This window comes from Pleurodeles waltl, chromosome 2_2 (genome assembly GCF_031143425.1).
Source record: "Pleurodeles waltl isolate 20211129_DDA chromosome 2_2, aPleWal1.hap1.20221129, whole genome shotgun sequence".
In the NCBI taxonomy this organism is placed as follows: Eukaryota; Metazoa; Chordata; class Amphibia; order Caudata; family Salamandridae; genus Pleurodeles; species Pleurodeles waltl.
Window position 1 is genome coordinate 783207300 of NC_090439.1, and position 26927 is coordinate 783234226.

A 26927-nucleotide genomic window follows, 5' to 3' on the forward strand; every position below is an offset into this window, starting at 1 on the left:
TGTGTATAATGGATTTTTTAGACATGAGGATAACATCACTGTCCTTTTTATGTGCTGGAGAGCTAAAGCAGTCATTAGCCCAGGTGTAATTACAATTCACTGCATCGCTGGAGCTAATTCTGGTTTCTTGAAGGAGAACATCTCCTTGGAGGCTATAACAATAATCAAATATTTTTTGCCATTTCACCAGATGGTTCAATTATTTTTGTTAAGTGAGAGCACCTTTTAGTGTTTGAACAGGGTTAGATGTCATGGGACCTCAACAACGTAACTTGTATGATGAGAACAGCAATGTACTGACAATGCATTGATAAGATGTTAATACTAGCTGTTGAGCTGAAAAGATCTGGGTGCTGGGAACTATGGGCTAGATGTATCAAAGGATTTTGCATTAGCAAACGGTGCGAATGTCCGTTTGCGAATGCAAAAATGCGTTTCACGATCTATGAAACACATTCGCAGTGTGAATTTTAGAAATCGCAAAAACTGCAAATTTTTGCGAATGAGAGACGAATTTGCGTGTCGCAAGAAGTGTATCGCAAATAGCGACATGATTTACCGAATCGCTGTTAGTGAAGTGCTCATTGCGATACAGATTAGCGAATCGCAGATAGCGATTTCCAAAATCGTGCTGCTATTTGCGAGATGCAGATTGCGACACGCAAAAATGGATTCGCAATGCGATGTAGCAAAAAATCGCAATTTGCGATTATTTGCAGAATGGCCGATTGCACATGCAAATTACCACGAACTGAAACCAGGTGGTAACCAGGTGCAACCTATATAAAGAGGCCCAGAATGCCTCAGCCCCTCTTCCACCATGGCTGCACTCTACGTCATGGCGAGGAGAATGAGAATCTTGGCAGGTTTGAGGAGAGAGAGGAGGAGACAGGAGCGCATTTTCAGAGTGTGCATAACCCTTTTTGACCAGACTGAGGAGGAAATTTTTGATAAGTACAGGTTAAGCTCAGCCATGATACTTGACCTGATAGCTGAGCTACAACCCATGCTGCAGCGCACAACACACAGGATCAATAGCATAGTAGGTATTATGTAGGTAGTAGGTATTATGCTCCCTGCACCTACTAGCCTCAGGGAGCTATCAAGGGGTCATAGCAGCAGCTGGAGGGATATCACAGAGTGCCCTCTCTAGATTTTTCAATGCATGTCTCAATGCCATGCTGAGCAGAATATAACTGTACATCAGATTCCCCAGCACCCCACAGGCAGTACAACAAACCAAAGTTAATTTTTACCAGATAGCACAGTTCCCACATGTGCTAGGTGCCACTGATGGCACACATGTAGCAATCTGTCCACCATCGGCCAGCGAGTATGTGTATCGCAACCGTAAAACCATCATTGCCCCCTACATCATTGATATGCAATGCCTCCTACATCATTACCAATCTGGTGGCCAGATACCCAGGGAGCACACATGACTCCTACGTCTTTCGCCACAGCGGGATACACACAAGACTGCTAGCTGGGAAGTTTGGGGAAGGATATCTTCTAGGTAATTTGATAGTTCACAATAATGCATTGATGTAAGCATAATATCAGACAGCAAATGTACTCGTTGTACTCTCTGTGCATTCAGGAGAAAGTGCCTACGCAGTGCGCACCTATATGCTAACGCCCTACCTGAGCCCTGCCATCCCAGCAGAGAGGAGGTACAATGCTGCACATAGGGCTACCCGCAACGTGGTGGAGCGCACTTTTGGGCTGCTGAAGAGCCGTTTCAGGTGCATTACAGTACAGCCTTGAGACGACATGCACAATTGTGGCCACATGTGCTATCCTGCACAACATAGCAACCACCAGGGGAATACTAGTGAAACTCTCGGAGCCAGACTCAGATGAGGATGATGATCCCTTACCACCCCTTGTACCAGCCAACAGGACCAGTGCAGCAGAAGGCAGGCAAAGACGTGCTGACATCACACGCAACCATTTTTGACGTAAGTAATGACAAATCCACTTCAATAATATGTTTGTCAGTAGTTAGCATCTTTATTACCTTGACTTCAGGTAAACATTGTGTCAGTAGGACATTTCTATTCACAATGGGAAGACATGATCTATTAACAGTGTCACACTAATAGTATCATAGCATGACTTAATTACACATGTTGAGGTGGTCCCCTGTAGCCCTCAACATCACTTCTTACATCCACGCACTCCACTTGAGTGCTCAGTGCCGTCGCTGGCACCTCTAGTAGCTGGTATACCTGCAGTACTGTGTCTGGCACTGCGACACCTCGGATCAATCACAGGGACTGTCAGACTGCTGAGGCTAGAGGACTCCTCACTGTCACCAACAGCCAATTCACTGGTTGTGGCACTGCGTGCTGTTTGCATGGCATCCACTACGTCGGTAATGTGCACCAGTCCCTGTGCAATGTCCCTACTGCAATGTGCCATCTCCACCTGTGTGGCAACGGCACGCCGTGATATCAGGGCTGTTGAACTTGCAAGCCGATTGACTGATCTACAGAAGCTGTCAAACTTAGCCAAATATTGGTGATGGCGCCTGCGCTGGCTCACACGTTCCTGCCGTATCTCTGTGCATAGTTCCCCTGTGGCCTGTGTCAACTCCTTGCTGTTCTCAGCAACTCTTTGCTGTCCCTCAATTAGGGTCTCCAAGTGCTTGTTTTGTAACCCCATCTTGTTATTGTGAGACACAAACTGTCTGTGCAGTGACTTCAAATGTTTCCATTGCAGGTGCTGCGCCTTAAGCATGGAAGCTTCCAGGCCGCCAAAGATTGATGGGCCTACTCCTTCTTCTGTGCCCTGTCTGCCTGCATCATGACGCCTCCTGAGGGGAGTAGACTGGCGCTGGCACATGGACTGCTGTCTTCCTGTGGGACTCTGCTCTGGTGGTGGTGTGGGGTCATGTTCTGGCATCTCATCTGAGTCCAGGTTGTACTCTGGCAGTGGTAACACCCTTGCCCTGCGTCTAGTCGGAACAATACTGTAGGACTCACTTGTATTTGAGTCGGACTGTGGCTGTGTTTCTGCTTCCCCCACTTTTTCTGATCCTGCAGCAGCAGGGACCGAGTCATCTGCAAGGATAATGTGCAGCATGTCAGTTTTAGCATTTGTCACAGATTTCCACAGTGTTGCTTTATATGCATAAATAAATTGTGTCACCCTAAGTCATTTGTGGGGTTTCTCTATGTGGCTGCCCACTATCTTGCTATTTATGTTGTGTATTCACCTTAGGGTTGTGTACTACCACTCCCAGAAGGCACTGCTGTGTTGACGTGACATGGACTACTTTTCATTGTGCATCAAGCTAGGTTCTATTTCCTAAGGGGCATGTGTACATGAAGATGTGGGGATACACATAATCACTGGCCTTACCTTTGCTGGTGCTGGGTGTCCCTGAGATGTTGATGTCAGTTACACCACTGACAGCTTCTGGCAGCAATGTGTACTCCACCAGGTCTTCCATAGGGGTGGGGGGGGGGAGGGGGGTGAATGGTCCACCTCCGGTGCTCCTTGCCTCCCTAAGCCTGCTGGACACCTTCTTCTTGGCACGGGACCGCAAGTCGTACCATCGCTTGCGTATCTCCTCCACAGAGCGCTGCGCAACACCCACTGCGCATATTTTTGCCTGTATGTCAGACTAGAGTTTCAGCTTCTCACTCTCAGGTATTCGGAGTGAGGTCTTGCCAAAGAGTCTGTCATGGTTCCCAACAACCTCCTCAATGAGCACCTCCAATTCTTTCTCACTGAATTTCAGCTTCCTCTTCCTGTCTCCCTTCTCCTTCCCATTGGCAGCATTGGCCATGTTGCAGTTTGATCCTGGCTTCCTCACAATGCTGACTTCCTGGTGCTGGGCTGTGTCTCTCACTGCTCCTTTGGGTGTGTCTCCTGGAAACAGCATGGGCTGACTCACTTCCTGGTTGTGATGTCATCAGGCTGTTTCAGTTTGCAGTTTTCGCTATTTGTCAATTTCATTTACCGAATCGCAAATTTTTTTTGTGATTCAGTATTTACATCTCGCAAATTGCATTTGCAGATTTTAAGAAATCGCTATTTGCAATTTTCTAATTTGATACATTGCTTTTTGCATTTCTAAAATTGCGATTTCTTAAAAATCACAATTTGGAAATCGCTAACCGAAATCTTGATACATCTAGCCCCAAAATGTATACCTGTCCTGGTGAAAATCGAAAAGTGGGTAATAGGAAAGAAAGAGTAGGAAATTACTAAATAAGAGCAAGTACAACAAACTTAACCCCCCAAAAAAGACAAGGACAAGGAGACCCAAGAAACCCAACAATTTTTGTAGAGTCATTTTAGTGATGTCTCTGGGCATGGTATTTTATGCAACTAGGCCTGCTGTTTGTGCCCTTTAGCCTAGTAACATTTTATTCCACTTCATTTTATTATTTTAGAATCGGCCACATTTGTGGTGGTGTTTAATTTTCTTTATCTAGTTGTCCTTTCACCTAGGAAAGCATTACGTTTCTTAGCATGATATTCTTTTCACTCTGTCTTTCCTCAAGGCTGTAGCGAGATAGGATTGTCGGCAGAAGTGGTGCACTGCGCCTCTAACATTCAGAGAAACACATTTTTACGAGGGGACATTTTCTCAAAACATCAGATGCAACAACATTTCCCTGTCCCATACATGTTAGAGGGAGGTTGCAACTAGATGACCACAACTGCATGATATCTGACTCCATTACAGCTACGTGCTGAGACCACCGGTTCCCTGGTCTGCATGGGCATGGTGTCTATAGATAACAGGCATTTTCATCACTGTCATATTCAGGTATGGGCGACGAGGTCTTCCCAGCAGGAAATCCAAAAGGGGGGATTAGGGCTTATTGTGCTGTGCTCCATCATAGCTTAGGTAGGAATTGCATATATTGTGCATAGTGACAGTGTGGTGGGACACATTCTGTGTTTCACTTTTGTCACCATTTTGCTTCTAGTATGTTTCATCATTATGATTATTGATTCATGCCGTTTTATCTAAGACACAGATGATTCAATAAATCTTATTGAACCATTGTATGCCTCTGTTTGTCTTTGCACATGTGAGACTAATGTAACAGAGAAAATTATGAGATCTGATCCACCACAATTTCCCAGGGAACTCATAATGGCATGCACCTGGTTGCCACAAATTGTCCCTGCTCTTGGGCAGAGATGAGGCGCTGCTAGCTGGCGAGAAAAGGATTAGGCTGACAGTTGTCACATGATGTCAGATTGTACTCCGTTCCTCACAATTAAGGTGATGCTGCTGCCCAAATCCAGCAGCCTCACTGGTACAGTGAGAGCCAATGAGACACCATGCTAATACTACAAAGGGGGAGGGGGCCACCAGGACATTCCCAGACCATTATCATTTAAAAGAACTAAGTTGTAGAATTCAACATTACAATACTTGAATGAGAGGAGAAAAAAAGAACATCAATGGGAATCATGCCAGTAGGAATATATATGAATATATGAACCAAACTAGCACTTGTGAGCAGTGGGTACTTATTAAATCATATATCTTACCAACTTAGTGCAGGAAAACAAAAAGCTGTTTGCGAAAGAGTAGTCGCCTCAAAAACATGGCACTTCAAGATTTTGGGTTACATAAAGTACACAAAGTTAAGCGACGCATAACACACTGTGGTGCCTCAAAATAGGGACATCACAGTAATCTGGAAAACAAATATGTAGTAGAGCCTGTTTTTTTTTTTAGTCAGTAATTTCTGAAGGTCGGCAGATCCTTTAAAGAAGCAAGGTGCGTTGTTGAAGATACTCTTGAATCTCAGTGGCCCAACAAAAAAAGTAGGGATTTGAAAGGTCTCTTAGTTGTTTCCTCAGGGAAATAAACCCATTCCTGCTTCAAACTGTATCTTTGGCAAAGTCTTGTACAATACTGATTTGGGGGCCTTCCCAGGCTACTTGCTGATGTTTTCTCATGTACTGGAGAATATATCTTCAGCATGTTTGTACCACTGGGGTCTAAAGAGCATCGATCCAGGATTTGTCATGGATTTAACAGAGTCAGCAGAGATTTCAGTAGAGGAGACTATGTGCTCTTTCTATTTCAAAGTCCATCTTTGAGGAATTCTGCGCAGGAGTTTGCTGAATCTTCCACTCCTTCCGCAAGGCCAAAAATTCTTAGGTTGCCTCTGCCATTAGAGTTTTCCAAATCAGTGATGGCTTTAGTTAAGGAGGTGACTTTGATGATAAACGTGTCAGTGATGCACTACGTTACAAGAAGTATGGACACAATGATAATACGCCATTTTGTGAGGAGAAAGATTCAAGTTATAACAAACTCGCTTTTATGTTGAGGCTTTGTTGCATACACACAGTCATTAAGTCTCCCATCAGCTATCTTAAGTAGAACAAAAGTATATTCTTTACTCTAATAATGAGGCAATAACTGAGGATTACCTAGAGAGTAAACGAATCAGCACATATTGGTGTAGCAGAGAGGCTGCAGTGAGGTCAAAACCTGGTGTAACAAACATGTGGGTACATTGCATACCACCATTTTGTCCCACTAGGGTGTTCCTGGCCTTTAATAGTAACGAGAGACCCTTAGTGAATTGAGATGGCCCAAAAATCCTTTATATCGACCAAATGGGTACCGGCATGGTGATCATCTGGGCAGTGCGTAGAATGAGATCCAATTTGATTTAGCATGGGGATTTTTTGTGTTTTCAGGATACTGTGGCCATCTTGGTGCCCACCCATGGATCTGAATCACGGCATCCAAGCAAGAAATGGGGCAATTCTTGGAGAAGCACTAGTATCAATCAGCGTTGCAAAGATGTAGGTAGATAACTCCTCCTCTGGACAACATGCAGAGTAGCATCAGTGCTCGTAGCACGCTCGGAAGTGCTTGGTCGCATGGATCAGTGCCTTCAGGCGACCATCTTCCTCAGGCGCAGGACAATCACACCCCTCCCCGAGGTAATATTCCATTCTGATCCTTTTCTTAAGGGCATAAACCTGAAGAAGTTGATTATGATGCAGACTGTTCACTTTAGAAAAGTCTATTTAGTGGGAGGTGTGGTGATATAAGTTATTTAGTATACAAAAGATATACAATGAGAAAATTGGAGGGAGTTGTGACTGACTATGTGATGGGGTCGCCACCTGAAATGGATGCAAATTCTTGACAGGACTATAGAAAATTGAGAACAAAGGGTCAACATTCACAACAAAAATTCAGGACAAAGTGTTGAAATTCAGGACAAAAAGTCAATTTTACAGATACATCCAAGGAGAGGCCATACCCCACAATTTTATCAGTATGGTCATTATGTGATTGCCTCTAGGTAGGCTGCATTCAGATAGCACATTATGTCCTTCTTCATTAATCAATTAATGCTCATGAGCCTGGTGTCAAGGGCATCATCCCTATCCAGATTTACCAAAACTTTCCAAAACAGAAAGCAACAGCAACATTTTGATTAGGTTTCTAAACATTTTAACACCTATGGCAAACATTTTGGGAAACATTAAGGTTAGACAAGCAGAACAAAAACATTTGGCTTACCACAACCTCCAGTCAACGTTAAACTTAAAAAATAAAATAATGAATGAAGCACAGCACATGGGGTGGGCAATAGTCACACACCTAATGTGAGGTACCCACAACTTGTCTGTAGTCTCACAGCACTACCGTGTGCTCCCAGAACTCTACATTTAGTTCAGAAATAGGAGCCCAGAATACCAAACAAAAAGAATTAAAGAGCAGGATGAAATACAGATCACATGGGAGATCCACAGCGAACCAATTCAAAGGGTTCTTGTTAAGAATTGGACAACTAAGGATGTCAAGTGGTTGAACATGCAACACCCTCCCACCCTGGCAAACTGTGCTGGTACAAATATCTGCTTTTCATGCTTGTTAAAGGTGAGCAGGGGCCAGACACTTTAGAAGATTGTGCTGGGCAATGGCCACTCTGTCCATGTCTTAAAATGGTTCTGCATCCGAGCCAAGGCCAAACCAGTGATCTGGCTCATCCTTAAGTGCCAAAATACATGCAGATTCATCAGAATATTTGGGATTTAAATAACACAAGCAATATACAAGAATATGATAAAGATTTTATATGCAAGTGTTTCTGTAAAATATGGCAGCGTTTCCTGTTTATATACAATTAGAGCCCAAATCTAACTGGGAATCAGTTAGCTTTCGAGACCAAGGGTTAAATATCCACCATGACCCCATTGATTTGCAGGATGGAAATCTGAGCATAGTGACTCTGTCCCTCTAATTTCAGTTTGCTTTTTGGTCTTCTCTTCCACTTTCAGTAGTGGGCCATGTGGAACTAGTGAAGATGGTGGCACAGTCCAGTTATTGCATTATTTTGCAAACCTTCACTTGCTCAGCCCTCGTTCCTTCTTCAGACACCTCAAAATGTTTCACATCTGATTTGGTTGCTGGGGCGCCACTGGGTAGCTTTTCCCACTCTAAAGCTACCCGTGACCGCGATGAATTAGCCGTCTGGTGTTAAAACGCCATTATTTACAGTTAAAATGCCATTATTTCACTACACTGGTAGTCTGGTCGCCCTCCTGCATAAGACAAAGTTTACCTGTAAAGACTTTGAGGAGGGCTTACTGCACTACTCATTGTTTCCTACAGACCATTCTACTCAATTTTACCCAGCGTTCACTTACCTTATCAGAACCCGTAAACTCACTAACATGAAGAAACCCTACACTTCAATACCTTTGCTTATCTTAATGACAACCCATACAATGTTAAACTAAGCATGCACTACAGCAAAGACACAATTGATTTTTTGGATATTAGATTCTTTGTGTCACATAATCATATACAGAGTGCCTTTTATAGAAAACCAACTGCCTGTAACAGCATCTTACATGCAACAAGTGCCCACCCCAAATCAGTCATTCACTATATCCTCTTTGGTGAGATGGTACGTGTAAGACGTAACTGCAGTACTGATGACACTTTCCTCACACATATTGAAAACACGAGACAGAGATTTATCAAGAGAGGATATGATAATAAGACCCAGTCAGATGCAGAAAAACGGATCATGAGAAAACAGAGGAAGGACACTTTAAATGTGAAACCCCTAAAAGACAAAAAGCAACGTCCTAATCAGGTGTCCTTTGTGACCCAATATTCAGTTCACAGCCAGGATATTTTTAAGGCCTTAAAACGCCACTGGCACCTACTCATGGACATACCGGGACTGAAAGGGCACACATCTAAAACTCCAAAGGTTACTTACCATAGAGGCATGACACTAAGGGATCGACTATGCCACAGCTACATTACCATTCTTGGTAATGTTACATGGCTCTCCACTAAACCAAAGGGGTTTTATGTATGTCATGAATGCAATATATGTACCTTTGGCTTGGACAAGTCCAAGGACTTTTGTTATAATACCCCTAGAAAATACACCATCCAGCATTTTATAAATTGCAAGACGAAATATGTGATTTATATTTTGGGCTGTACATGCAACAAAATGTATGTGGGGAGTACCGTCAGGCCTCTACAGTTAAGAATACAGGAACATGTACGTGCCATTCAAAACAAGGATACTAGGTATCCATTAGCATTCCATATGATGCTATTTCACCCAAATGATGCACGTGTCTGGTTTCAAGGGGTAGATCACACACCACCCTACCCAAGAGGAGGAAATAGAGAGCTCACTTTACGCCAAAAGGTGGCAGCATGGATTTGCCACCTGCGAGCGGTGGAGTTGGGTCAGAACACGGATAATGAATTCCATTACTTTTTGTAACTGTCGTTAACTATGTTGTTTGGTTGTACCACCATTATGAGAAATAATGACATGGATACATATGCTCCTATATCAACTGAAGATACAGATGGTTAAGATTTGGGGGATAGGTCAATGTGCTTTAACAAACGGATAATGAATTCCATTACTTTTTGTAATTATGTTTTTTGCTTGTACTATTATTATGATAAGTAATGACATGAATACATATGCTCCTACATCAACTGAAGTGACGGAATGTCAAGGTTAGGGTGATGTTTCAATGTGTTATAAGTAGTCTGTATACCAACCTGTCACAAGACAATCTCTGTTAGACACACTAACCTTCTATGAATGTGTGAACCAACCGATTCAGATGGTGCTGCTGTCTTTTTACCAGTGACCATTGTCTACTTATGGACGACAAATTAGCTCACATTAAGATGGCCGCCACACTTTGCACATTGTCCGTCTTCCATTCCGACCCTTCACAATAGGACTATCCTCCACCTACCAACGGGGGGATATATACAGCCTGAACTAAAATGGCTGCCACACTTTTGCATCAGTCCGTTGTTTATGTTGACTCACGGGTCCCTGCTTCCGGGACGAGACGAGACGCGTTACTGACGCTTATAACTCAGGATGCTGATGGTGGCGGTATTTTCAAAACCGCGCTGCCTGCTGCGGACCGATGCTGCGGGAGAAGACAGCGCCGCTTAACAGGTGCCTATAATCCAGGACACCGATTGTGGCAGTAGATTCAAAGCAGCGTCGCCTGCTGCAGACAGGTTTTTCCTGTTCGGCATGGCGCCCCTAATACGGTAAGGGCCATTGAAAGTATCTAGCCGACATAATGGCCGTAACCTCTCTCGTTAACTCGGGTAAGGCACTCTCCTTACTATTTTCTATTTTCCATATGGGGCTGACTCTGTGCCAACACCACTGGTCAGTCCGCGCTGTTATCCGTATGATAGAAACCACTAGCGGAAAAGAACTGATATTTGTCTTCGTATGGGGTCATTGATTGTGTAACACTTCCTCTTTTTCAAAAATATAGATAGAAAATTTGTAACAATGTGTTATACAACATGGTAAACTTTGGTGTCCCATTTGATTTTCCATGTCACTAGAGGCTTTTGTCAGTAGTGACTTTAATATGACTAGGGATGTCCTTGCGTTAGGACGAAACGTACTAAATGAGTGCAACATACTTATTCAAGAACTAAGACTTGCACCTGAGATTTAGCCCTGGAATTATCTTATTGGAAGTACGGGCATTAGCCCCTTTTTATTCTTTTTGAATTTGTCAAATATGGGTCTTCTTTCTTTACCAGATTTATTATGATTACGTACGTGAGGACATATAAAATTACAAGCCAGCTAGAAATGGACTAGGTACATTTACGTTTGATACTCACGGTTTGCCACACTACTACGCACGTGTTATTACTCTCCACCCCTAGTATTTTTGCCCAACAGTTGATCTCACTGGGTATCTCTTTAAAACTATATACACTTTCGACATTTCTGGTATTCTGGATTCATTAGCACATTCCCTTGTCAATTTTCTTCGTCACACTGTTTTGGAGCTATTGTTGTCCACTTATTGTCATGTGACTATTTATATCTACGTCCTTACATACATGTAGACACTTTTATTCTTAATCTTATTTTCAGTTTTATTTTTATTTTTACTTTCAAACATTATTGCTAAAGGTGTAAGTGTTGTTTGTTCCTTCATGTTTATTATATGTTATGTTACAGCCCTGAAGAAGTCCTATGTTAAAAGACGAAACGCGCTGGCTTTTGTCACCACTAACGTTATGTATTGTCATGAATAAATGGAAGAATAAGAAAATAAAAGAAGAATTACCATATCCTTATGACAAGAGGACTGGACTCTTTGAACTGATATTGCTGATGAGTGGTGCACCACCATTATGTTTCTTACCATTGTTTTTTCTTCACTTTTTTTTCACAAAAAGGTTGGCACCTTCGCAGCAGGTGCATTGGTGAAGTTGCACACAAAGAGCATCTGAACGTCCCATTGAGAATACACCCAGAAACACATAGGGATTGGTGCGCGGTCTATGAGCCTGTTGTGCTCTGCCTCTTTTTAATTTTTACCTTTGCTGGGCCTCCCTACTCACACAGGAATGCTTTGCTCAGAGCAAGTTAGTCAGTGGCATGCTGCAGACCTCTCAAAATAATGAAAGTAATGGAAGACAGGACACCATATGCTACGATCACTGACTTTGCAGACATTATATAGCTATTCTAGAAATGGGCCTGAAGGCTTGAGCCAGATGTGAGCCTGACACCTGTCTCTGGCTCAGATCGAGGTCATGTTGGAACCTCGAGCCCATAACGAGCCAAGCCTTCAAGTGGCTTCTGTCTGCCTCCTTCCCTCTTCCCAGGATGTGGTGTAGGGGCCAGGGCTGCCGACTTCAGAACTGGGGTACCAGGTTTGAGTCTCAACAGACTCAGCATCTTGTAATTCTGGGCAAACCACTTAATCTCTTCATGCCTATAAACAATTAATGTGACCTTGCGTGATGAAAGTGGTGCTCATGTAAAGTGGTCCAGTACCTTTGGGTCGAGTTCACGCTATATAAAAACTGCAGAAAAATGCACAAAGAAGTAAAAACATAGCCTTAACATTAGGAAAGACAAATACCCATTTACTGGCTGATTTGTACAAAGTTAAATTAGAAACCAGGTATAAATTGATGCATTCCTGCTTCAATTGTGTGATCTTAGGCAAATATTTTGCTTCACCAAAACTCTATTTTCTTCATTAATGCCTATTTTTGGAAGGCCCATCTGCCCCCCAGGGGGGAAGGGGAGGGGGGCAGAAAGCCCACCAGGGAAGATTTTGTTTTCCAAATTAAGAGGGTGGGGGTATGGCCATACCCCATCCCAAATAAATGGGGCCCAAGTTGTTCTGCCCACCAGTTGGCAGATGAGGCAATTACCCCCGATTCATACCCGGAGGGCAGAAAGTCTACTAGATGCCAGGGAATTGAAAAAAAAAAAAAACAATAGTGAGGTGGTGGCTACCAACCAGTATGAGCATGGTTATGCCCCCACCCCAACGGAAGGGGGTAACAGTCTTTCAGCTCTCCCCCGCACACTAAAACATCTTATCCCATTGCAAGCAAGAGGACATTTGATAATTTGGGGTTTTGGTTTTACATTTCGGCCATGAGAGCTTGGCTAACTCTCAAAATCGTCCCACTTGGAATGGTGAGGGCAGAATTTTTGGGACTTTGGGATGCTGCCATGTAGAAAAATCCACAAGAGCTAGACAAATCTGAAACCTAAACATCTGGGTGAGTCCAGGGTGGTGTGCTTCACATACACCCGCACACTTTTTTTTTACCCACAATGCCCTGCAAACCTCCAACTTTGCTGGAAATCACACATTTTTGTGATGGAACCTTCCGGAATCTGCAGGAATCCACAAAATTCCTACCACCCAGCACTGTCTCATCTACACCGATAAAAATTCTGCCCCACTTGTCAGCCTAAAAATGTTTTTTTTTTTTCAAACTGCCCTTTTGGTTCCTCCTCAATTTCAACATGTTTTTGACTCTTCCCTGTCACAGGCACTTGGCCCCACCTACACAAGTGAGGGATCATTTTTACTGGGAGACTGAAGGGAGCGTTCTGTGAGAGGAAATTTCTCCCAGTGCGGTGATCACACACAGAAATGTGGGAAAAATGTGATTCTGTAGCTAAATTTGAGGTTTGCTGAGGATTCTGGGTAAGACAACATTGAGGGACCACACAGGTCACATTACCCTGGATTCCCTCGGGTGTCTAGTTTTCAGAAATGTTTGGGTTTGGTAGGTTTCCCTATATGGCTGCTGAGCCCAGGACCAACAACGCAGGTCACACCCTCCCGCAAAACTGGTAGATTAGTATTTGATAATTTTGATGTGTCCACATAGTGTTCTAGGGCATTTCCTTTTGCGGGCACTATGCCTACCCACACAAGTAAGGTACCATTTCTATCGGGAGACTTGGGGGAATGCTGGGTTGGAAGACATTTGTGGCTCCTCTCAGATTCAAGAACTTGCTGTCACTGAAATGTGAGGAAAAAGTGTTTTGTGGGCCAAATTTTCGAGGTTTGCAAAGGATTCGGGGTAACAGAACCTGGTCAGAGCCCCACAAGTCACCCCATCTTGGATTCCTCTAGGTGTCTAGTTTTCAAAAATGCGCAGGTTTGGTAGGTTTCCCTAGGTGCCGGCAGAGCTAGAGGCCATAATCCATAGCTTGGCACTTTGCAAAAAACAGCTCTGTTTTCTTTGGGAAAATGTGATGTGTCCACATTGTGTTCTGGGGCATTTCCTCTCACGGGCGCTAGGCCTACCCACACGAGTGAGGTACCATTTTTATCCGGAGACTTGGGGGAATGCTGGGTGGAAGAAAATTTGTGTCTCCTCCTAAAATTCCAGAGCTTTTTTGTCACCGAAATGTGAGGAAAAAGTGTTTTTGGGCCAACTTTTGAGGTTTGTAAAGGATTCTGGGTAACAGAACCTAGTGAGAGCCCCACACGTCACCCCAGCTTGGACTCTCCTAGGTGTCTAGTTTTAAAAAATGCACAGGTTTGGTAAGTTTCCATAGGTGCCGGCTGAACTAGAGGCCAAAATCCACAGCTAGGCACTTTGCAAAAAACAAGTCAGATTTTAATGTAAAAATGTGATGTGTCCATGTTGCGCTTCCTGTCGCGAGCATTAGGCCTACCCACGCAAGTGAGGTACCATTTTTATTGGGAGATTTGGGGGAACACAGAATAGCAAAACAAGGATTTTTGCCCCTTGTTTTTCTCTACATTTTTCCTTCCAAATATAAGACAGTGTGTAAAAAGACGTCTATTTGAGAAATGCCCTGTAATTCACATGCTAGAATGGGCACCCCAGAATTCCGAAATGTGAAAATAACCACTCATTCTCAACACCTTATTTTGGAAATACAAAGGTTTTCTTGATACCTATTTTTCACTCTTTATATTTCACCAAATGAATTGCTGTATACCAGGTATAGAATGAAAACCCATTGCAAGGTGCAGCTCATTTATCGGCTCTGGGTACCTAAGGTTCTTGATGAACCTAAAAGCCCTATACATCCCCGCAACAAGAAGAGTCCAGCAGACGTAAAGGTATATTGTTTTAAAAAATCTGACATTGCAGGAAAAAGTTAGAGTAAAACGTGGAGAAAAATGGCGGTTTCTTTCACCTCAATTTCAATATTTTGTTTATTTCAGCTGTTATTTTCTGTAGGATCTACACAAATTACCCCTTGCTGAATTCAGAATTTTGTCTACTTTTCAGAAATGTTTAGCTCTCTGGGACCCAGCAGTAGTTTCACACCCATTTCTGTCACTAACTGGAAGGAGGCTGAAAGCACACAAAAAATAGTAAAAATGGAGTATGTCCCAGTAAAATGCCACAATTGTGTTGAAAAATTGGGTTTTCTGATTCAAGTTTGCCTGTTCCTGAAAGCTGGTGAAGCTTGTGATTTTAGCACCACAACCCCTTTGTTGGTGCCATTTTCAGGGGAAAAAAACACAAGCCTTCTTCTGCAGCCCTTTTTTCCCCCATTTCTTTTTTTTTTTTTTTTAAACAAAATTTTCACTGTATTTTGCCTAATTTCTTGGTCTGCTTCAGGGGAACCCACAAAGTCTGGGTACCTCTAGAATCCCTAGGGTGCTGGAAAAAAGGACGCAAGTTTGGCATGGGTAGCTTATGCGGACAAAAAGTTATGAGGGCCTAAGTGCGAACTGTCCCAAATAGCCAAACAAGGATTGGCACCTGAGGGGGGAAAAGGCCTGGTAGCGAAGGGGTTAAGACCCGAGCCAGACTCTTTCCTCGGCTCTCTTTATTAATTGGCTTGCCCACCTCGAAGCTATTGAATGCAGTGGTTGAAGTGCATTAAAAAATGGCGGATACTGCCATGGGCAAGGTGTCAGTGAGCCAGAGGCAGAACAGAAAGACGTGGCTAAAAAGAGCAAAATATTCTGCAACTATTTTGTTGATCTCTCACCATCAGGTAATGACACAAAGTAATGCACAACTTAACTGAAAAGTAAATAAAGGTTAAACTAATCAGTGGGAAATGCACTATTTTATGTTATCAAACCTCTACTGGCTAATGCAATCACTACAGATGTATAAGGGTGCATCAGGAGGCCCACACAACTGAATCCTGTTTGGTGCAACAGGGAAAAGTGAATTGTGTTTTATTAGTGCTAGGAGGTCCCTGAAAGCTCTGTGAATGTTTAAGGCATTATTTTAAACATTCATTATACACAGTATAATATAGGCTGTCAGTAAATGTACATAAAAATGTAGGTTAAAGATAAAATTTCTTCTAAAGTATAGACGTCAGTGATATGCAGATTATCCCCTGTGCAACCTTTATTTAATTTTTTTATAACCGTCCATTAAAAGCAGGCATTCCATAGCTCAGCTTGGAACACCCTCACAGTAACCTTCTCAAGAAGTAAATATCTTGTCATCAGTAAGCCTCAAGTGACTCCACCAAACCAGCCTTTACATTCTGCATACCTTTGGGTAAGCAGACTCCCTAACAAGAAGGCTTATTTCTTTTTTGCTGCCTGACCCTCCAACATGCAGCACAGGTGACTCCCTCCCATCCACTTCAGCTGGGGAATCTATTGCAGAAATTAACGTTTGCTTTGTAGCAGAGAGGCTAAAATTATGGACAAATGCTATCCGTTAAGACATTGTTATCAATTCAGTTTTTCTCCATTTCGGGCTTCCAAATGTAAGCCAGTGTGCAAGAAAGAACACATTTTGCAAAAAGCCCTCTTAATCACGATCCTATAAGTAACCTACAGTTACAGTTGCACAAATAAACACTATTTGTAAATACATCATCTACAGTACGTTGCGAAAATACATAGGTTTCATACACCCTTTTCTCATTCAATAGATTTGACCATATCCCACACATAGACAAATTATAATAATCAGTAGGCCAGTTGTTGTCTCTGCTTATCACTTGTTTTTGACAAACAACAATCAATAAACATCAAGGCGATCAGAAGAGTCTGCCTAATGTAACATTCATTTTATAAATTGTCTGTGAAGGCAAAAAATGAACAATGAAAACGTCACCCATTTCTACACACTGCCATTATTTTTCGATATGTGCTGTGTACTCTATAATAGAACGTCCCTGTAGATCTATAGTCTGTGGGCTACAGGCATACTCCTGACATTTGCTTGTGGCCCCTGTTCGAAACGGGAAAGCATTTATTTACAAGTTAATGGTCATGGAAAACAGCAAGTAACTAGGGAGTCCTGCACAGTTAACTTTTGGGCCACCTTCATTTTTAAAGACATTCTGCAACAAACGTGTAAAATATGAAAATATCAAAAAAGCCTCTTTAAAAATTTCAAAAATGTATTTTATTCACATGCAGAACTGTTTCATCTTAGTAACAGTACATCAGAATAAATCAGTGCAAGTATTTTTTTTAAAGAAATAGTTTCACACAAATTTTGAAACATTCATGCTTCCACCCACCCTGACAATGCCAATACTGAACTAAGAGGCAAGTCAGTTATGTGCACCCTTTTGAAAGCCTGGGGTGCTATTATATATGGACAACATTTTAGAAAAATAAAATGTTGCTCGAGTTTTCTTACAACGCACATCCTGAAAATATTTCAAGATCGTACTGCATGTAATAATAAAGAATAAGTATCGGCAAAGCCAATAGATTTCACCTAGGCAAAATCTATTGCTTTTGTTAATGCTTTTTTGTACATGTTGCAGATGACTATAATAAAGATGTGCAATACAGGAAAGATCTGCCGACTTGGGCAACTGAGTTCGAGTCTCAGCACTGGCTCAACATCCTGTGTTCCTGGCCAAATCATGTAATCTCTCCAGTGCTATAAAAAGTGTATTTGTGCAATATAAAAGGCGCTCTTATAAAGCTCTGAAACACTTTATAGAGCTTTTAAGTGCTCTGAATAAAAGCCGCCCTAACTGTGAAAAAAGGAGATCTGTACGCTTCTAAGGTGTTCCGGCATCCTAAGTGAGGGGAAGAGGAAGCTTGTGCGGGGAGAGAGGAAGGGTCAGGAAGCATGGCGGTAGAGGAGGCGGCACTCGCACTGCGCACAGGGAGCACTGGAATGGCAGACGGTCACGAGGGAGCCGGGAGAGATTGGCCATAGCTGGTTTTGAGTTGGGGACAGTAATAAGATATAGCAATAAGCAGTGTTCAGTGGGTTGCCGAGAGATTTGGGCCCCTGTGCCACTGTATCTGCTGCACCATTCAAATCATGGCCCTTCTGCCTTCCCTGTAACTGCACTTCTGACTGTTTGTTAATAGTAAAATAGGGCAATAATCTGCATTCAGTGGGTTTCCTAGAGCTTTTGGCCCCTGTGTCACTGTACCTGCTGCACCATTCAAATCATGGCCTTAGTGCCTGCAAGTTGATTGCACTTCTGACTGTTTGATTATTGCTATATTTTACTACTAAACAGTGTTCAGTGGGGTTCCTAGACCTTTTAGCCCCTTGCCACTGCACTTGCTGCACCATTCAAATCATGAACCGGGGCCTGCAATGTAACTGCACTTGTGACTTCTTGTGTAGTAGTAAAATATAGCAATTACTGGAGTTCAGTGGTTTCCTAGAGCTTTGGCCCCTGGTGCCTGCTACACCATTCAAACGAATAGCCTACTGCCTGCAAGTACAACTGAGGAAATCGTTTATATCCAGTGATATATGAGTTCCAAAAAAAGGCACATTTGTAAACAGAATACATAATTATTGATTAGCTTAACATAACCACAAAAGCTTTCATGGTGCCTTTAAACTTATCCAGCTCTCCAAAATGATTTGCCACCGATGTCGCAAATAATGCATACGCTTTACACATCAAAGTGAAAACCAAGATTTGTCAAATTGTACTAAAATGTGCCTGTCACTTTCAAGTAAAAAGATCTTATCCTGCGATTGACAGTGAATGGGCCATAAACAGTGTAAATTGCCCAAGATCATCATACGTTAGGCTGAAGATGAGACTGAAATGTGGTTTTGTACTTTGTTCCTAAAAAGGCAGTGTCACAAATTAAATGGACTCACAAAAAAAGAGGAATTATGCAAAATACATGCTAAATATGCAAAAGTCTCTGCACAAATTCCAAAAGTGTATTTCAATCACATGCAGAACTGTATCATCTTAGTACATCAGACTAAATGAGTGTGGTCGCAAGTTCCCTCCTGAACTTTCCATGCGGCCCCCATTGAAAACGGGCATGCACTTATTTACAAGTTAACTGACATGAAAGAAAGCAAGTAGCAAGGGTGTCCTGCATACAACTTTCGGTGCATCTTCATTTGTAAAGATATTTTGCGAAAAAACGTGTTAAATATGAAAACGTCTCAATTTCAAAAATATATTTAATTCACATGCAGAACTCTCATTTTCTTACCAGTACATCTGACCAAATCAGTGTAAGTTTTCAAACATGATTTTTAAAAAGTTCATGCGTCCACCCACCCCGACATTGCCAATAGTGACCATCATGCTCCAAGAATGAAAGGCTAATGTTTTGTGCAATTGGAGAATTAAATACTTTTTGAGATGGCTATGTCTGAAATAAAACTAAACAAGCATTTGCAATGCAACGAGTCTCCCGTTTGCTCGTGTTAGAGCTATAAGCGTTGGAAACTCCTAACCGGACTTTTCTTGCCACATAAACTAATAATGAAAAGTAAAACACTTTCACATATGCGAGCAGATGGTCGCATGAGTGTGAAGGAGACACAGAAAAGGAAACAGAAGTTCGCTTGCAGTGAAACTTATCGCCAAAAGTGCAATTATCCATGTTACCGGCAAAAGATCAATTATCGATGGAAGAAGGTCGAAGTCATGGAAATCGCTCAACTTCTCCCTAGCAAGACCATGCTGCGCAGGAAAGGAAAAGATAAAGTAGTCCAGAAACCAGCTGAAAAGACAGAGCCTCGTATGTTTTCAATAGTTTACCGGTGCGCAAGAGGAGGGCTTAACAGCGGAAAAGGCATGATTTATGCATGCCTTTCACAAATGGAATCAATCGATTTTTAAAAGGGAAGCCCACAAACTAATGAAAGTGATGGGCATGACAAGTGTGGTTAGACGTCCACAGAGAGATTACAACATGGTCCGGAGCGTGCACTCCACCCCCAAAAAGGGCACAAGCAGGCTCCACAGAGAAAGCACAGTGCATTCCTCTTTCCTGTATACTCTCTCACTTTGAAGTCAGCAGAAGGCAAAATAAACACCATGCTCCCTCAAACACACAGCTTGAACATCTGACCTGGGTCTTTGAATGCCCAGCAAATGTTACGAAATAAGAACATGATTTACAGGCCCGTTTACTACAGAAAACGAGTTTGTGGGAGAATACTGTAAACCCTGCTTTGGCATGGGGAGGTAAGAACTCGAGCTGGGGACCATAAAGCAAATAGAGCCAGCAAATGGAAAAGCAGAAAATGTGCATTACAAACCATAAAGCCCATGGTAAGCAACGGGCAGAATGCATTCCTAGGTCAATTTTCTAAAACTCCCCAAGATGTCTTTAGCATACTACACAGCTGCGCTATCTAGTAATCACTGACCTAAAAATCAACTACCACTAAGAAAAATGAAAAAACTGTAGTTACTTTTTTAATTTATTTTACAAGTCTACCTATTTCTGAAAGCTGGGAGAAGGGTGATCGCAGTACAGAAAAACTTTTGTTGAAGTTAAAAAAAAAAAAAAAAAAAAAAACATTCTTGCTCACCACTTTTTCCCATCATTTACAAAACACCAAATATTGCTATAGTTTGAGTATTTTCTCGGTTCCCACCAGGAGTATTCACAAACCTTACATACTTTTAAAATCCCCAACATGTGTAAAAAAGGGATGTAAATTTACCCAGGATAACATTTGTAGAAAAACGTAATGCAGAAGTAAGAGCTAAGATTTAAAAAAAAGGGGTTGGCGGGGGTTGGTGGGGACAGATGGGGAGAGGTGGGCTGGTGTCTCGGCACTTAAGGGGTTAAAAAGCCACGAGTAGTAACGGAGAAACAGCAAATGAGGCCCAGGGTTCCTGTATGAGGAATAAAATACCACAGCTATAAATTAAGATACTGAAGGTGTTGGAGTTCCATGACTCTACAAAGGCATTTGTACTGATATCAATCTATTTACAATAGCCTTATATTGTATAGACTGCATTTATCCCATGCAGCATAAGTAAGCATAAGTAAGGTAGGTTGCAAACACAACCATGGCTCATGGTGAATCATAAGTCTATGTGCACCCTTAAAGAGGACTACTGAAGAGTAGACATTGTACTTTATAAAAATAACATTACATAGCAACTTAAACTACAAGGCACCTATTGTCCTGGTGTAGAGATTTCACACAGGTAAGCATCTCTTGAAGTCAACAACCACATGCCATTTTGAAAAAAACTGGGATATAGCGACACTGTGCGGAGCAGTGGTTACCCTGTTACTTCTGTTATGCAAATACAAGTAAAACTGTACCATACATGAAAACACCCCCCTCCATTCCAACAACTCTAAGTATGAAGTGTGGTGTATAAACATACACTGTTGTAGAAGCAACGTCCTGAAGGCCTTTGGAAATGTTCTGTTTCAGCTCAGTCAGTGCTGTGACTCCCAGTTTCCTCTTAATTTCTGCAAGGTGTTTCTCCTTGGCAGCTAACACCTGGGAAAGGGTATTAATTTCATCTTCTACCTATGGAGAGAGAGGAAAAAGCATCAGTAAATACATAACTCAATGCAATATGAAGCCCAGAAAAGGTTTAATTTCAGCATTTTAAATAGAATTTGCTCTATGGCTATCACCACTTACTGAAGTCAAACAAATAGAAATAGTGGGTATGTACTCCCCTATTTAAAAAAATGGAATACAAGTTGCACATACTGTCGTCTAGGCTCTCATTATCCTAATGAGGATGCTGGATTTGTGCGACAAAATCACCTGAATCGTGGGGAATGAAGTTCAATCCCACACCATGTCACAACTGTCGGTCTAATCCGGATTTCTGGCTAACTAGCAGCGTCTCACCTCTGCCCAAGAGCAGGGATGACTGTTGCAACCGGGTGACAGGAATGACTTCTCAGGGAAATCGGGCTGGATTCGGCTGACAAAATCACCTGGATTGTGGGGAACGAAGTCCAATCCCACACCATGTCACAACTGTCGGTCTAATCCCGATTTCTGGCTAATTGGTAGCACCTCACCTCTGCCCAAGAGCAGGGATGATTGTTGGAACCAGGCGGCAGGAATGACTTCCCAGGGACATCGGGGTCGATTAGATCTCATCCTTTTCTATCAGTTACATTGGTCTCACAGAGGCAACGACAGGCAGAGAATGGTTCAATAAGGTTTATTGAATTAGCTGCATCTTGGATAAAATGTCATTAAATCCAATAACTAGGATGGTAAAACACACTAGAAGCAAAATGGTGAGAAGAAGAGTAAAACACAGGGAAAGTCCCACCATACTGTCACTAAGAGTAATATATGTGGTTCCTACCTAAATTATGTTAGAGCACAGCATAATAAGCCCTAATCCGCTCTTGAGGTTTCCCCCCTGGAAAGACATCCCCCATACCTGAGCAAGGAAGCCTGTTGTCTAGAAAGAAACCATCCCCATGTAGACCAGGGATCTGGTAGTCTATGCAAGCAGCTGTGTCGAAGGCAATCAGCATGCAGTCATTGTCATCTGTCTGGAATCTCCCTTTAATGTGTATGGAAAAGAGAAGTGTTTTAATAATAAAACAGATGATGTTCTGAGAAAAGGTTCCCATGTAAGGATGTGCATGTTACTCTAAATGTTGGAGACACAGCGTACCACTTTCCTGCCAACTCTATCTGGCTGTAGCCTGGAGGAACGCACAAAGTGAAAGGAATGTCTTGCTAGAAATGCAATGCTTTCTTAGGCGAAAGAACAACTAGCTAAATATAATAAAACAGCACGGCAATTGTGACCCATTCTAGAAAAATAAAATGAAGCTCAATAAAATGTAACTGTGCTAAAGTGCACCAAAGGGAGGCCTAGGTGCTAAAATAACATGTCTAAAAACCTGGCTAAAATAGCTATACAACACCCTCCCCTTGCCAGTTCAAAGGTAGTAAAAAGCCTAACAATAAAACCATAGAAGCACTAAAAAGGTATAATTAGGACATATATATATATATATGAATGTCAATAATGACAAGTTAAAAGACACTTGAAAATATGAAAAAGGGTCAATTGTGGATGTCAGCAGTGGCACCAATAGAACCAAATTTAAAAGTCAGTGTCATGTTTAAAATCACCAATTATATCTGGGTCAACTGAAGCCAGGAACTGTTCCACTTCGGGAGGTGGTAAAGTAGCCAAATAGTTGCCAAGGAAAACAAAGAAGCACTCATGCTCCAAAGCCTAAGCTCCAGCTGACGTAGTAGCATTCCGTGTTGTGCCCAATGTTGAATTAAGAGCTGTATGATCCACAAAAGGCAACTCAAACAGCTTTCCATAACAAACGCACTCTCAACGTGCACGTCTGGTAATGAGCCCTTAGCGAGAACATCAACAGATCATGTTCCAATGAAAGTAAGCGTCACGCAAAAAGACAAACTTTCAGTGTACATTCGAGAAGGCACCAAAGTCATTGAGACACAGACTGCACACAATCCAAAACCAGTCTGAGTGACAGAGACCAGTCGCACTCCAGCAAGATGCCACCTATTATAGCTAAAGTAATTGGAAATTCCCTGAAAATACTAAAAAATAGTGATGCATGGCTGAAGATATTAAGCCAAATATAGAGGAAAAGGTGTGAACGAAACCAAAACCAACAGCCTTAAAGAAATGTGCAATCCCAGTAGTACTGGATGCATTAAATATTCGTCCCACGAGTTTACGAAAGTATCTCAGAAAGTTTGTACTTAAAAGGGACTGTATTTCTGCAGAGGACCTCCCAACTTCAAGCGTACAAGTCTCGTGCACAGAAGTAAGCGCCACATGTTTTTGAAACAATAAAGCCTTGAGTCTGCTCAACTTGTCAAAATTCACATATGAAGTAGCAACGTGAGGTCAGATATCTGCAACTTTCCTCTGCTGTGAAGGAGGAAAAAGGACATTCCTGCAACAATTGACAATTTGGGAGACCAAAACAAGCTATTCCGGCTCGCATTCCACAACAGCTCTCACTGTTAAGGAGCACATAGCTTCCATTTGAGAGCACATGGAATGCAGGTCTAATCAAGGGGACTTGACTCCCTTTAGACAAGCAAGCTAAATTTGCTGAAGAAGCGTTACACGCCCTGTGCAAGGACAGCTGCTTACATACCATTGAATGGCTCACAGATGTCTCACATTCACTGCCGCTAAGAAAGACCTCTTTCAGGCCATTGAAACATTTGTACGAAAAGGGAAGCTCCCAAACCTTGTATATGTAACTATCTCCTAGCCTTTCATATCTGCCTACTGGAATGTGTTTCAGGCAGGATGTGAACTGAAGTGTTGAAATATGGAGTTTAATAACACCGTGTATTAACCATTCAGCAGAATGTATTTCAGCCACAGTAAAAGGCAACTTTTCTAATTTCTCAATGTTCAGCATAAGTCGCTTCCTATTTAGCGAAGATTTGTTGTTGTCGCGTTAAATTAAATGTTGAGAATACGTCCCTTGCGTTTACGTGTTGCCAGGGAACGCGACCCACTTTCAGAGTTTGTAGTGTCCAACCTAACTGCATAATGGACCTTAGTTGGCCATGTTGTAAGGATGACATATCGCTTTACACTATAGCTATTGCCGGAGAAACAATGTTGTTTAAACTTTATATATGGTCGGACAAGGTGTTAATCCCATTATCCACAACGGCTAATGCTTTCTGTAAGTTTTCCTGATCTATCTGCCTTAACCGGGCAGCGGCTTCTTGTTGGGAAAGTAAATTTCATTATATACTGCACATAAGAAGTGCTTTCTATGTTGTCTTCTGGGGCCTAACAAGCAATCCTGCAAATCTGTATTGTTAGACAGAAGACTGAGGTGTTCTTTAACAGCATCTAGTGAGGAACTTTTTAACCATTGCTGGCATAATGTCCATACACTGTATGTTCTTACTATACCCGAATGTTCTAGTGACACATAGCAAGGGTCTGGTCTATTAGTTCTAAAACCCCCTATGGAGTTTACAAAACGTGCATGACAACCACTTGTGTCTACCGGCCACAATAATCACCCACCAGGACGTGAAAGTGATTTGTTGAATGTTCCATTTTGGGCCCACTCATTGAGCTGATCTTTAGTTGCATTCATGTATTTTTTGCCATTTGTAAAATTTAGCAGGGGCAGGGATACTGGGCGCATTCAAGTCCTCAATTTCTGCCAAGTTTAAACAACTTGTCTGTTGTACTGTTGCATTTAAAAATACCATTTGAACAGGTATCAGACATTCTCTAAATAAACCTTCCTTTACCCTTTTTTTCCAAATTTTAGTTCCCCATACACTGTTCAAGTCAATCGACTTCAACCAATATTCATAACCCTCTATAGCCAACCGGGAAACAAAGGAATCAAAATAAATCAACATTGTATCAGTTAATAAAATATGTTGAATTGACACCACTGGCAATTTAAAATAATACGACTCAGCAGTTTTAACACTGTGCCCAGAAAAAAATGCTGACTTTCCAGAATACGTTTTGGAACTCCCCATTGGCGGATATGGACAGTGTTCCCACAGTGTATAATTAAAAATAGTCTTGGGGTACTTGCTCTGTGAATGCAACGATGTCCATAATAATTATAACAGAGCATATCTCCATAATTTTCTCTTGATTGATAAACATCTTCAATTTCAAATACAATCAAATATTCTAAATCAGACATCAGAGAATCAGCAGTTTTTACATCCCAATCATCAGAAACAACTCCAGGTATTATTACATCATTCATGGAAAGTTGAAATACATATGGAATTTGGATGACCTCAGTGGGATCATATATAGCAAAAAGGTACTTTATCCCATACAATCCCATCAGGAATTGGAATAGCTAAAATGTTCACTAAGGACAATTCTCTGCGGACCTTATGGGAGGAAAGATTTGGTTTTAGGACCTCATCCACCAGTTCAACTGTAGAGCGTTCAGGAAGGTAATAACAATGTATCAGTAAAAAGAAGAGGATGACAAACCCAATCCAAAGGAGGAAGGCAAGTTCAGTTAATAATAGCCGCATATAGTTACATGGTAGAATTAAATAGTTAATTATGAGCCAAATTATCAGCTTACATGCTCTTGACAGTTCTGTTGCAGAAGAGGCCGATAAGTCGATAAAAGTGTCATTGATGTCAGAAAAATATCCAGAAGCAGGTCGTACAAAAAACTGGAGTCGTGTTTGGAAGGTGAGAGATGGCAGAAGTTTTCCTCTGTGGTTGATAGTATATTATACCATCAGTTTGTGCTGAATTTGAGTAGAATCATTTAACGATGTTGACATTACTTGTCACAGAAGATGTTAATGGGACTAATGAAATATAATTTTCCACCCTCCCCAAGCTTGGAGAGGTGTCAGCAATGCTGCTTAAAACCTGTAAAGGAACATCCTGGTCTGTAGTGAGAAGGATTCGGCTACTACCCAGGAGTCCTCTAGGTCTGCTGTGCAGGATCGGCCATATTGTGTAGCTTGACATTGTTGATGCATTGATGATTTGTTTCAGAACCAGGCTGCGGTGGCAGGATGACAGTTCTGCTACTGTGTATTCCCAGGACTGGAACCTGTGCACCAAATGAAGGACCAAACTCCTTATTCACGGCAATCTTTTCACACACTAGATCCCCAAAATTAGGAATCCAGCCAGTAGGTGTTATTGGTGTGTCCCTTATTCCCAAGGAGTCAGCACTGGCAGATGCGTTTTCATCATGGAACTGTTGCAAGTCCTGCAAGACAGTGACACGTTCATTTATGTCAAAAGGTGTATCTGCCACCTCTGCACCAGGACCACAAAGATCTGGAACATACATCTGTGTTCCCAACATGCATTCATATGAGGTATGCCCCCCCCCCGAGGTACCTTCTGGGCAGATTATTAAGTGCTCTCTGGACTCCATACAGGTGATTAAGCCAACTATGACCGTGC

The 26927-nt window shown here is 42.0% G+C and overlaps 1 protein-coding gene across 3 annotated transcripts in view; it reads right to left on the reverse strand.

Moving 5' to 3' along the window:
* The window catches only part of TPD52 (tumor protein D52), a 319482-nt gene that overhangs the window by 61514 nt on the left and 231041 nt on the right, over positions 1-26927 (reverse strand). For all 3 annotated transcript variants that reach the window (XM_069220402.1, XM_069220401.1, XM_069220403.1), the window contains one exon: positions 21378-21526. In XM_069220402.1, coding sequence (XP_069076503.1) covers positions 21378-21526 — 149 coding nt within the window. The remainder of the gene's footprint in view (positions 1-21377; positions 21527-26927) is intronic.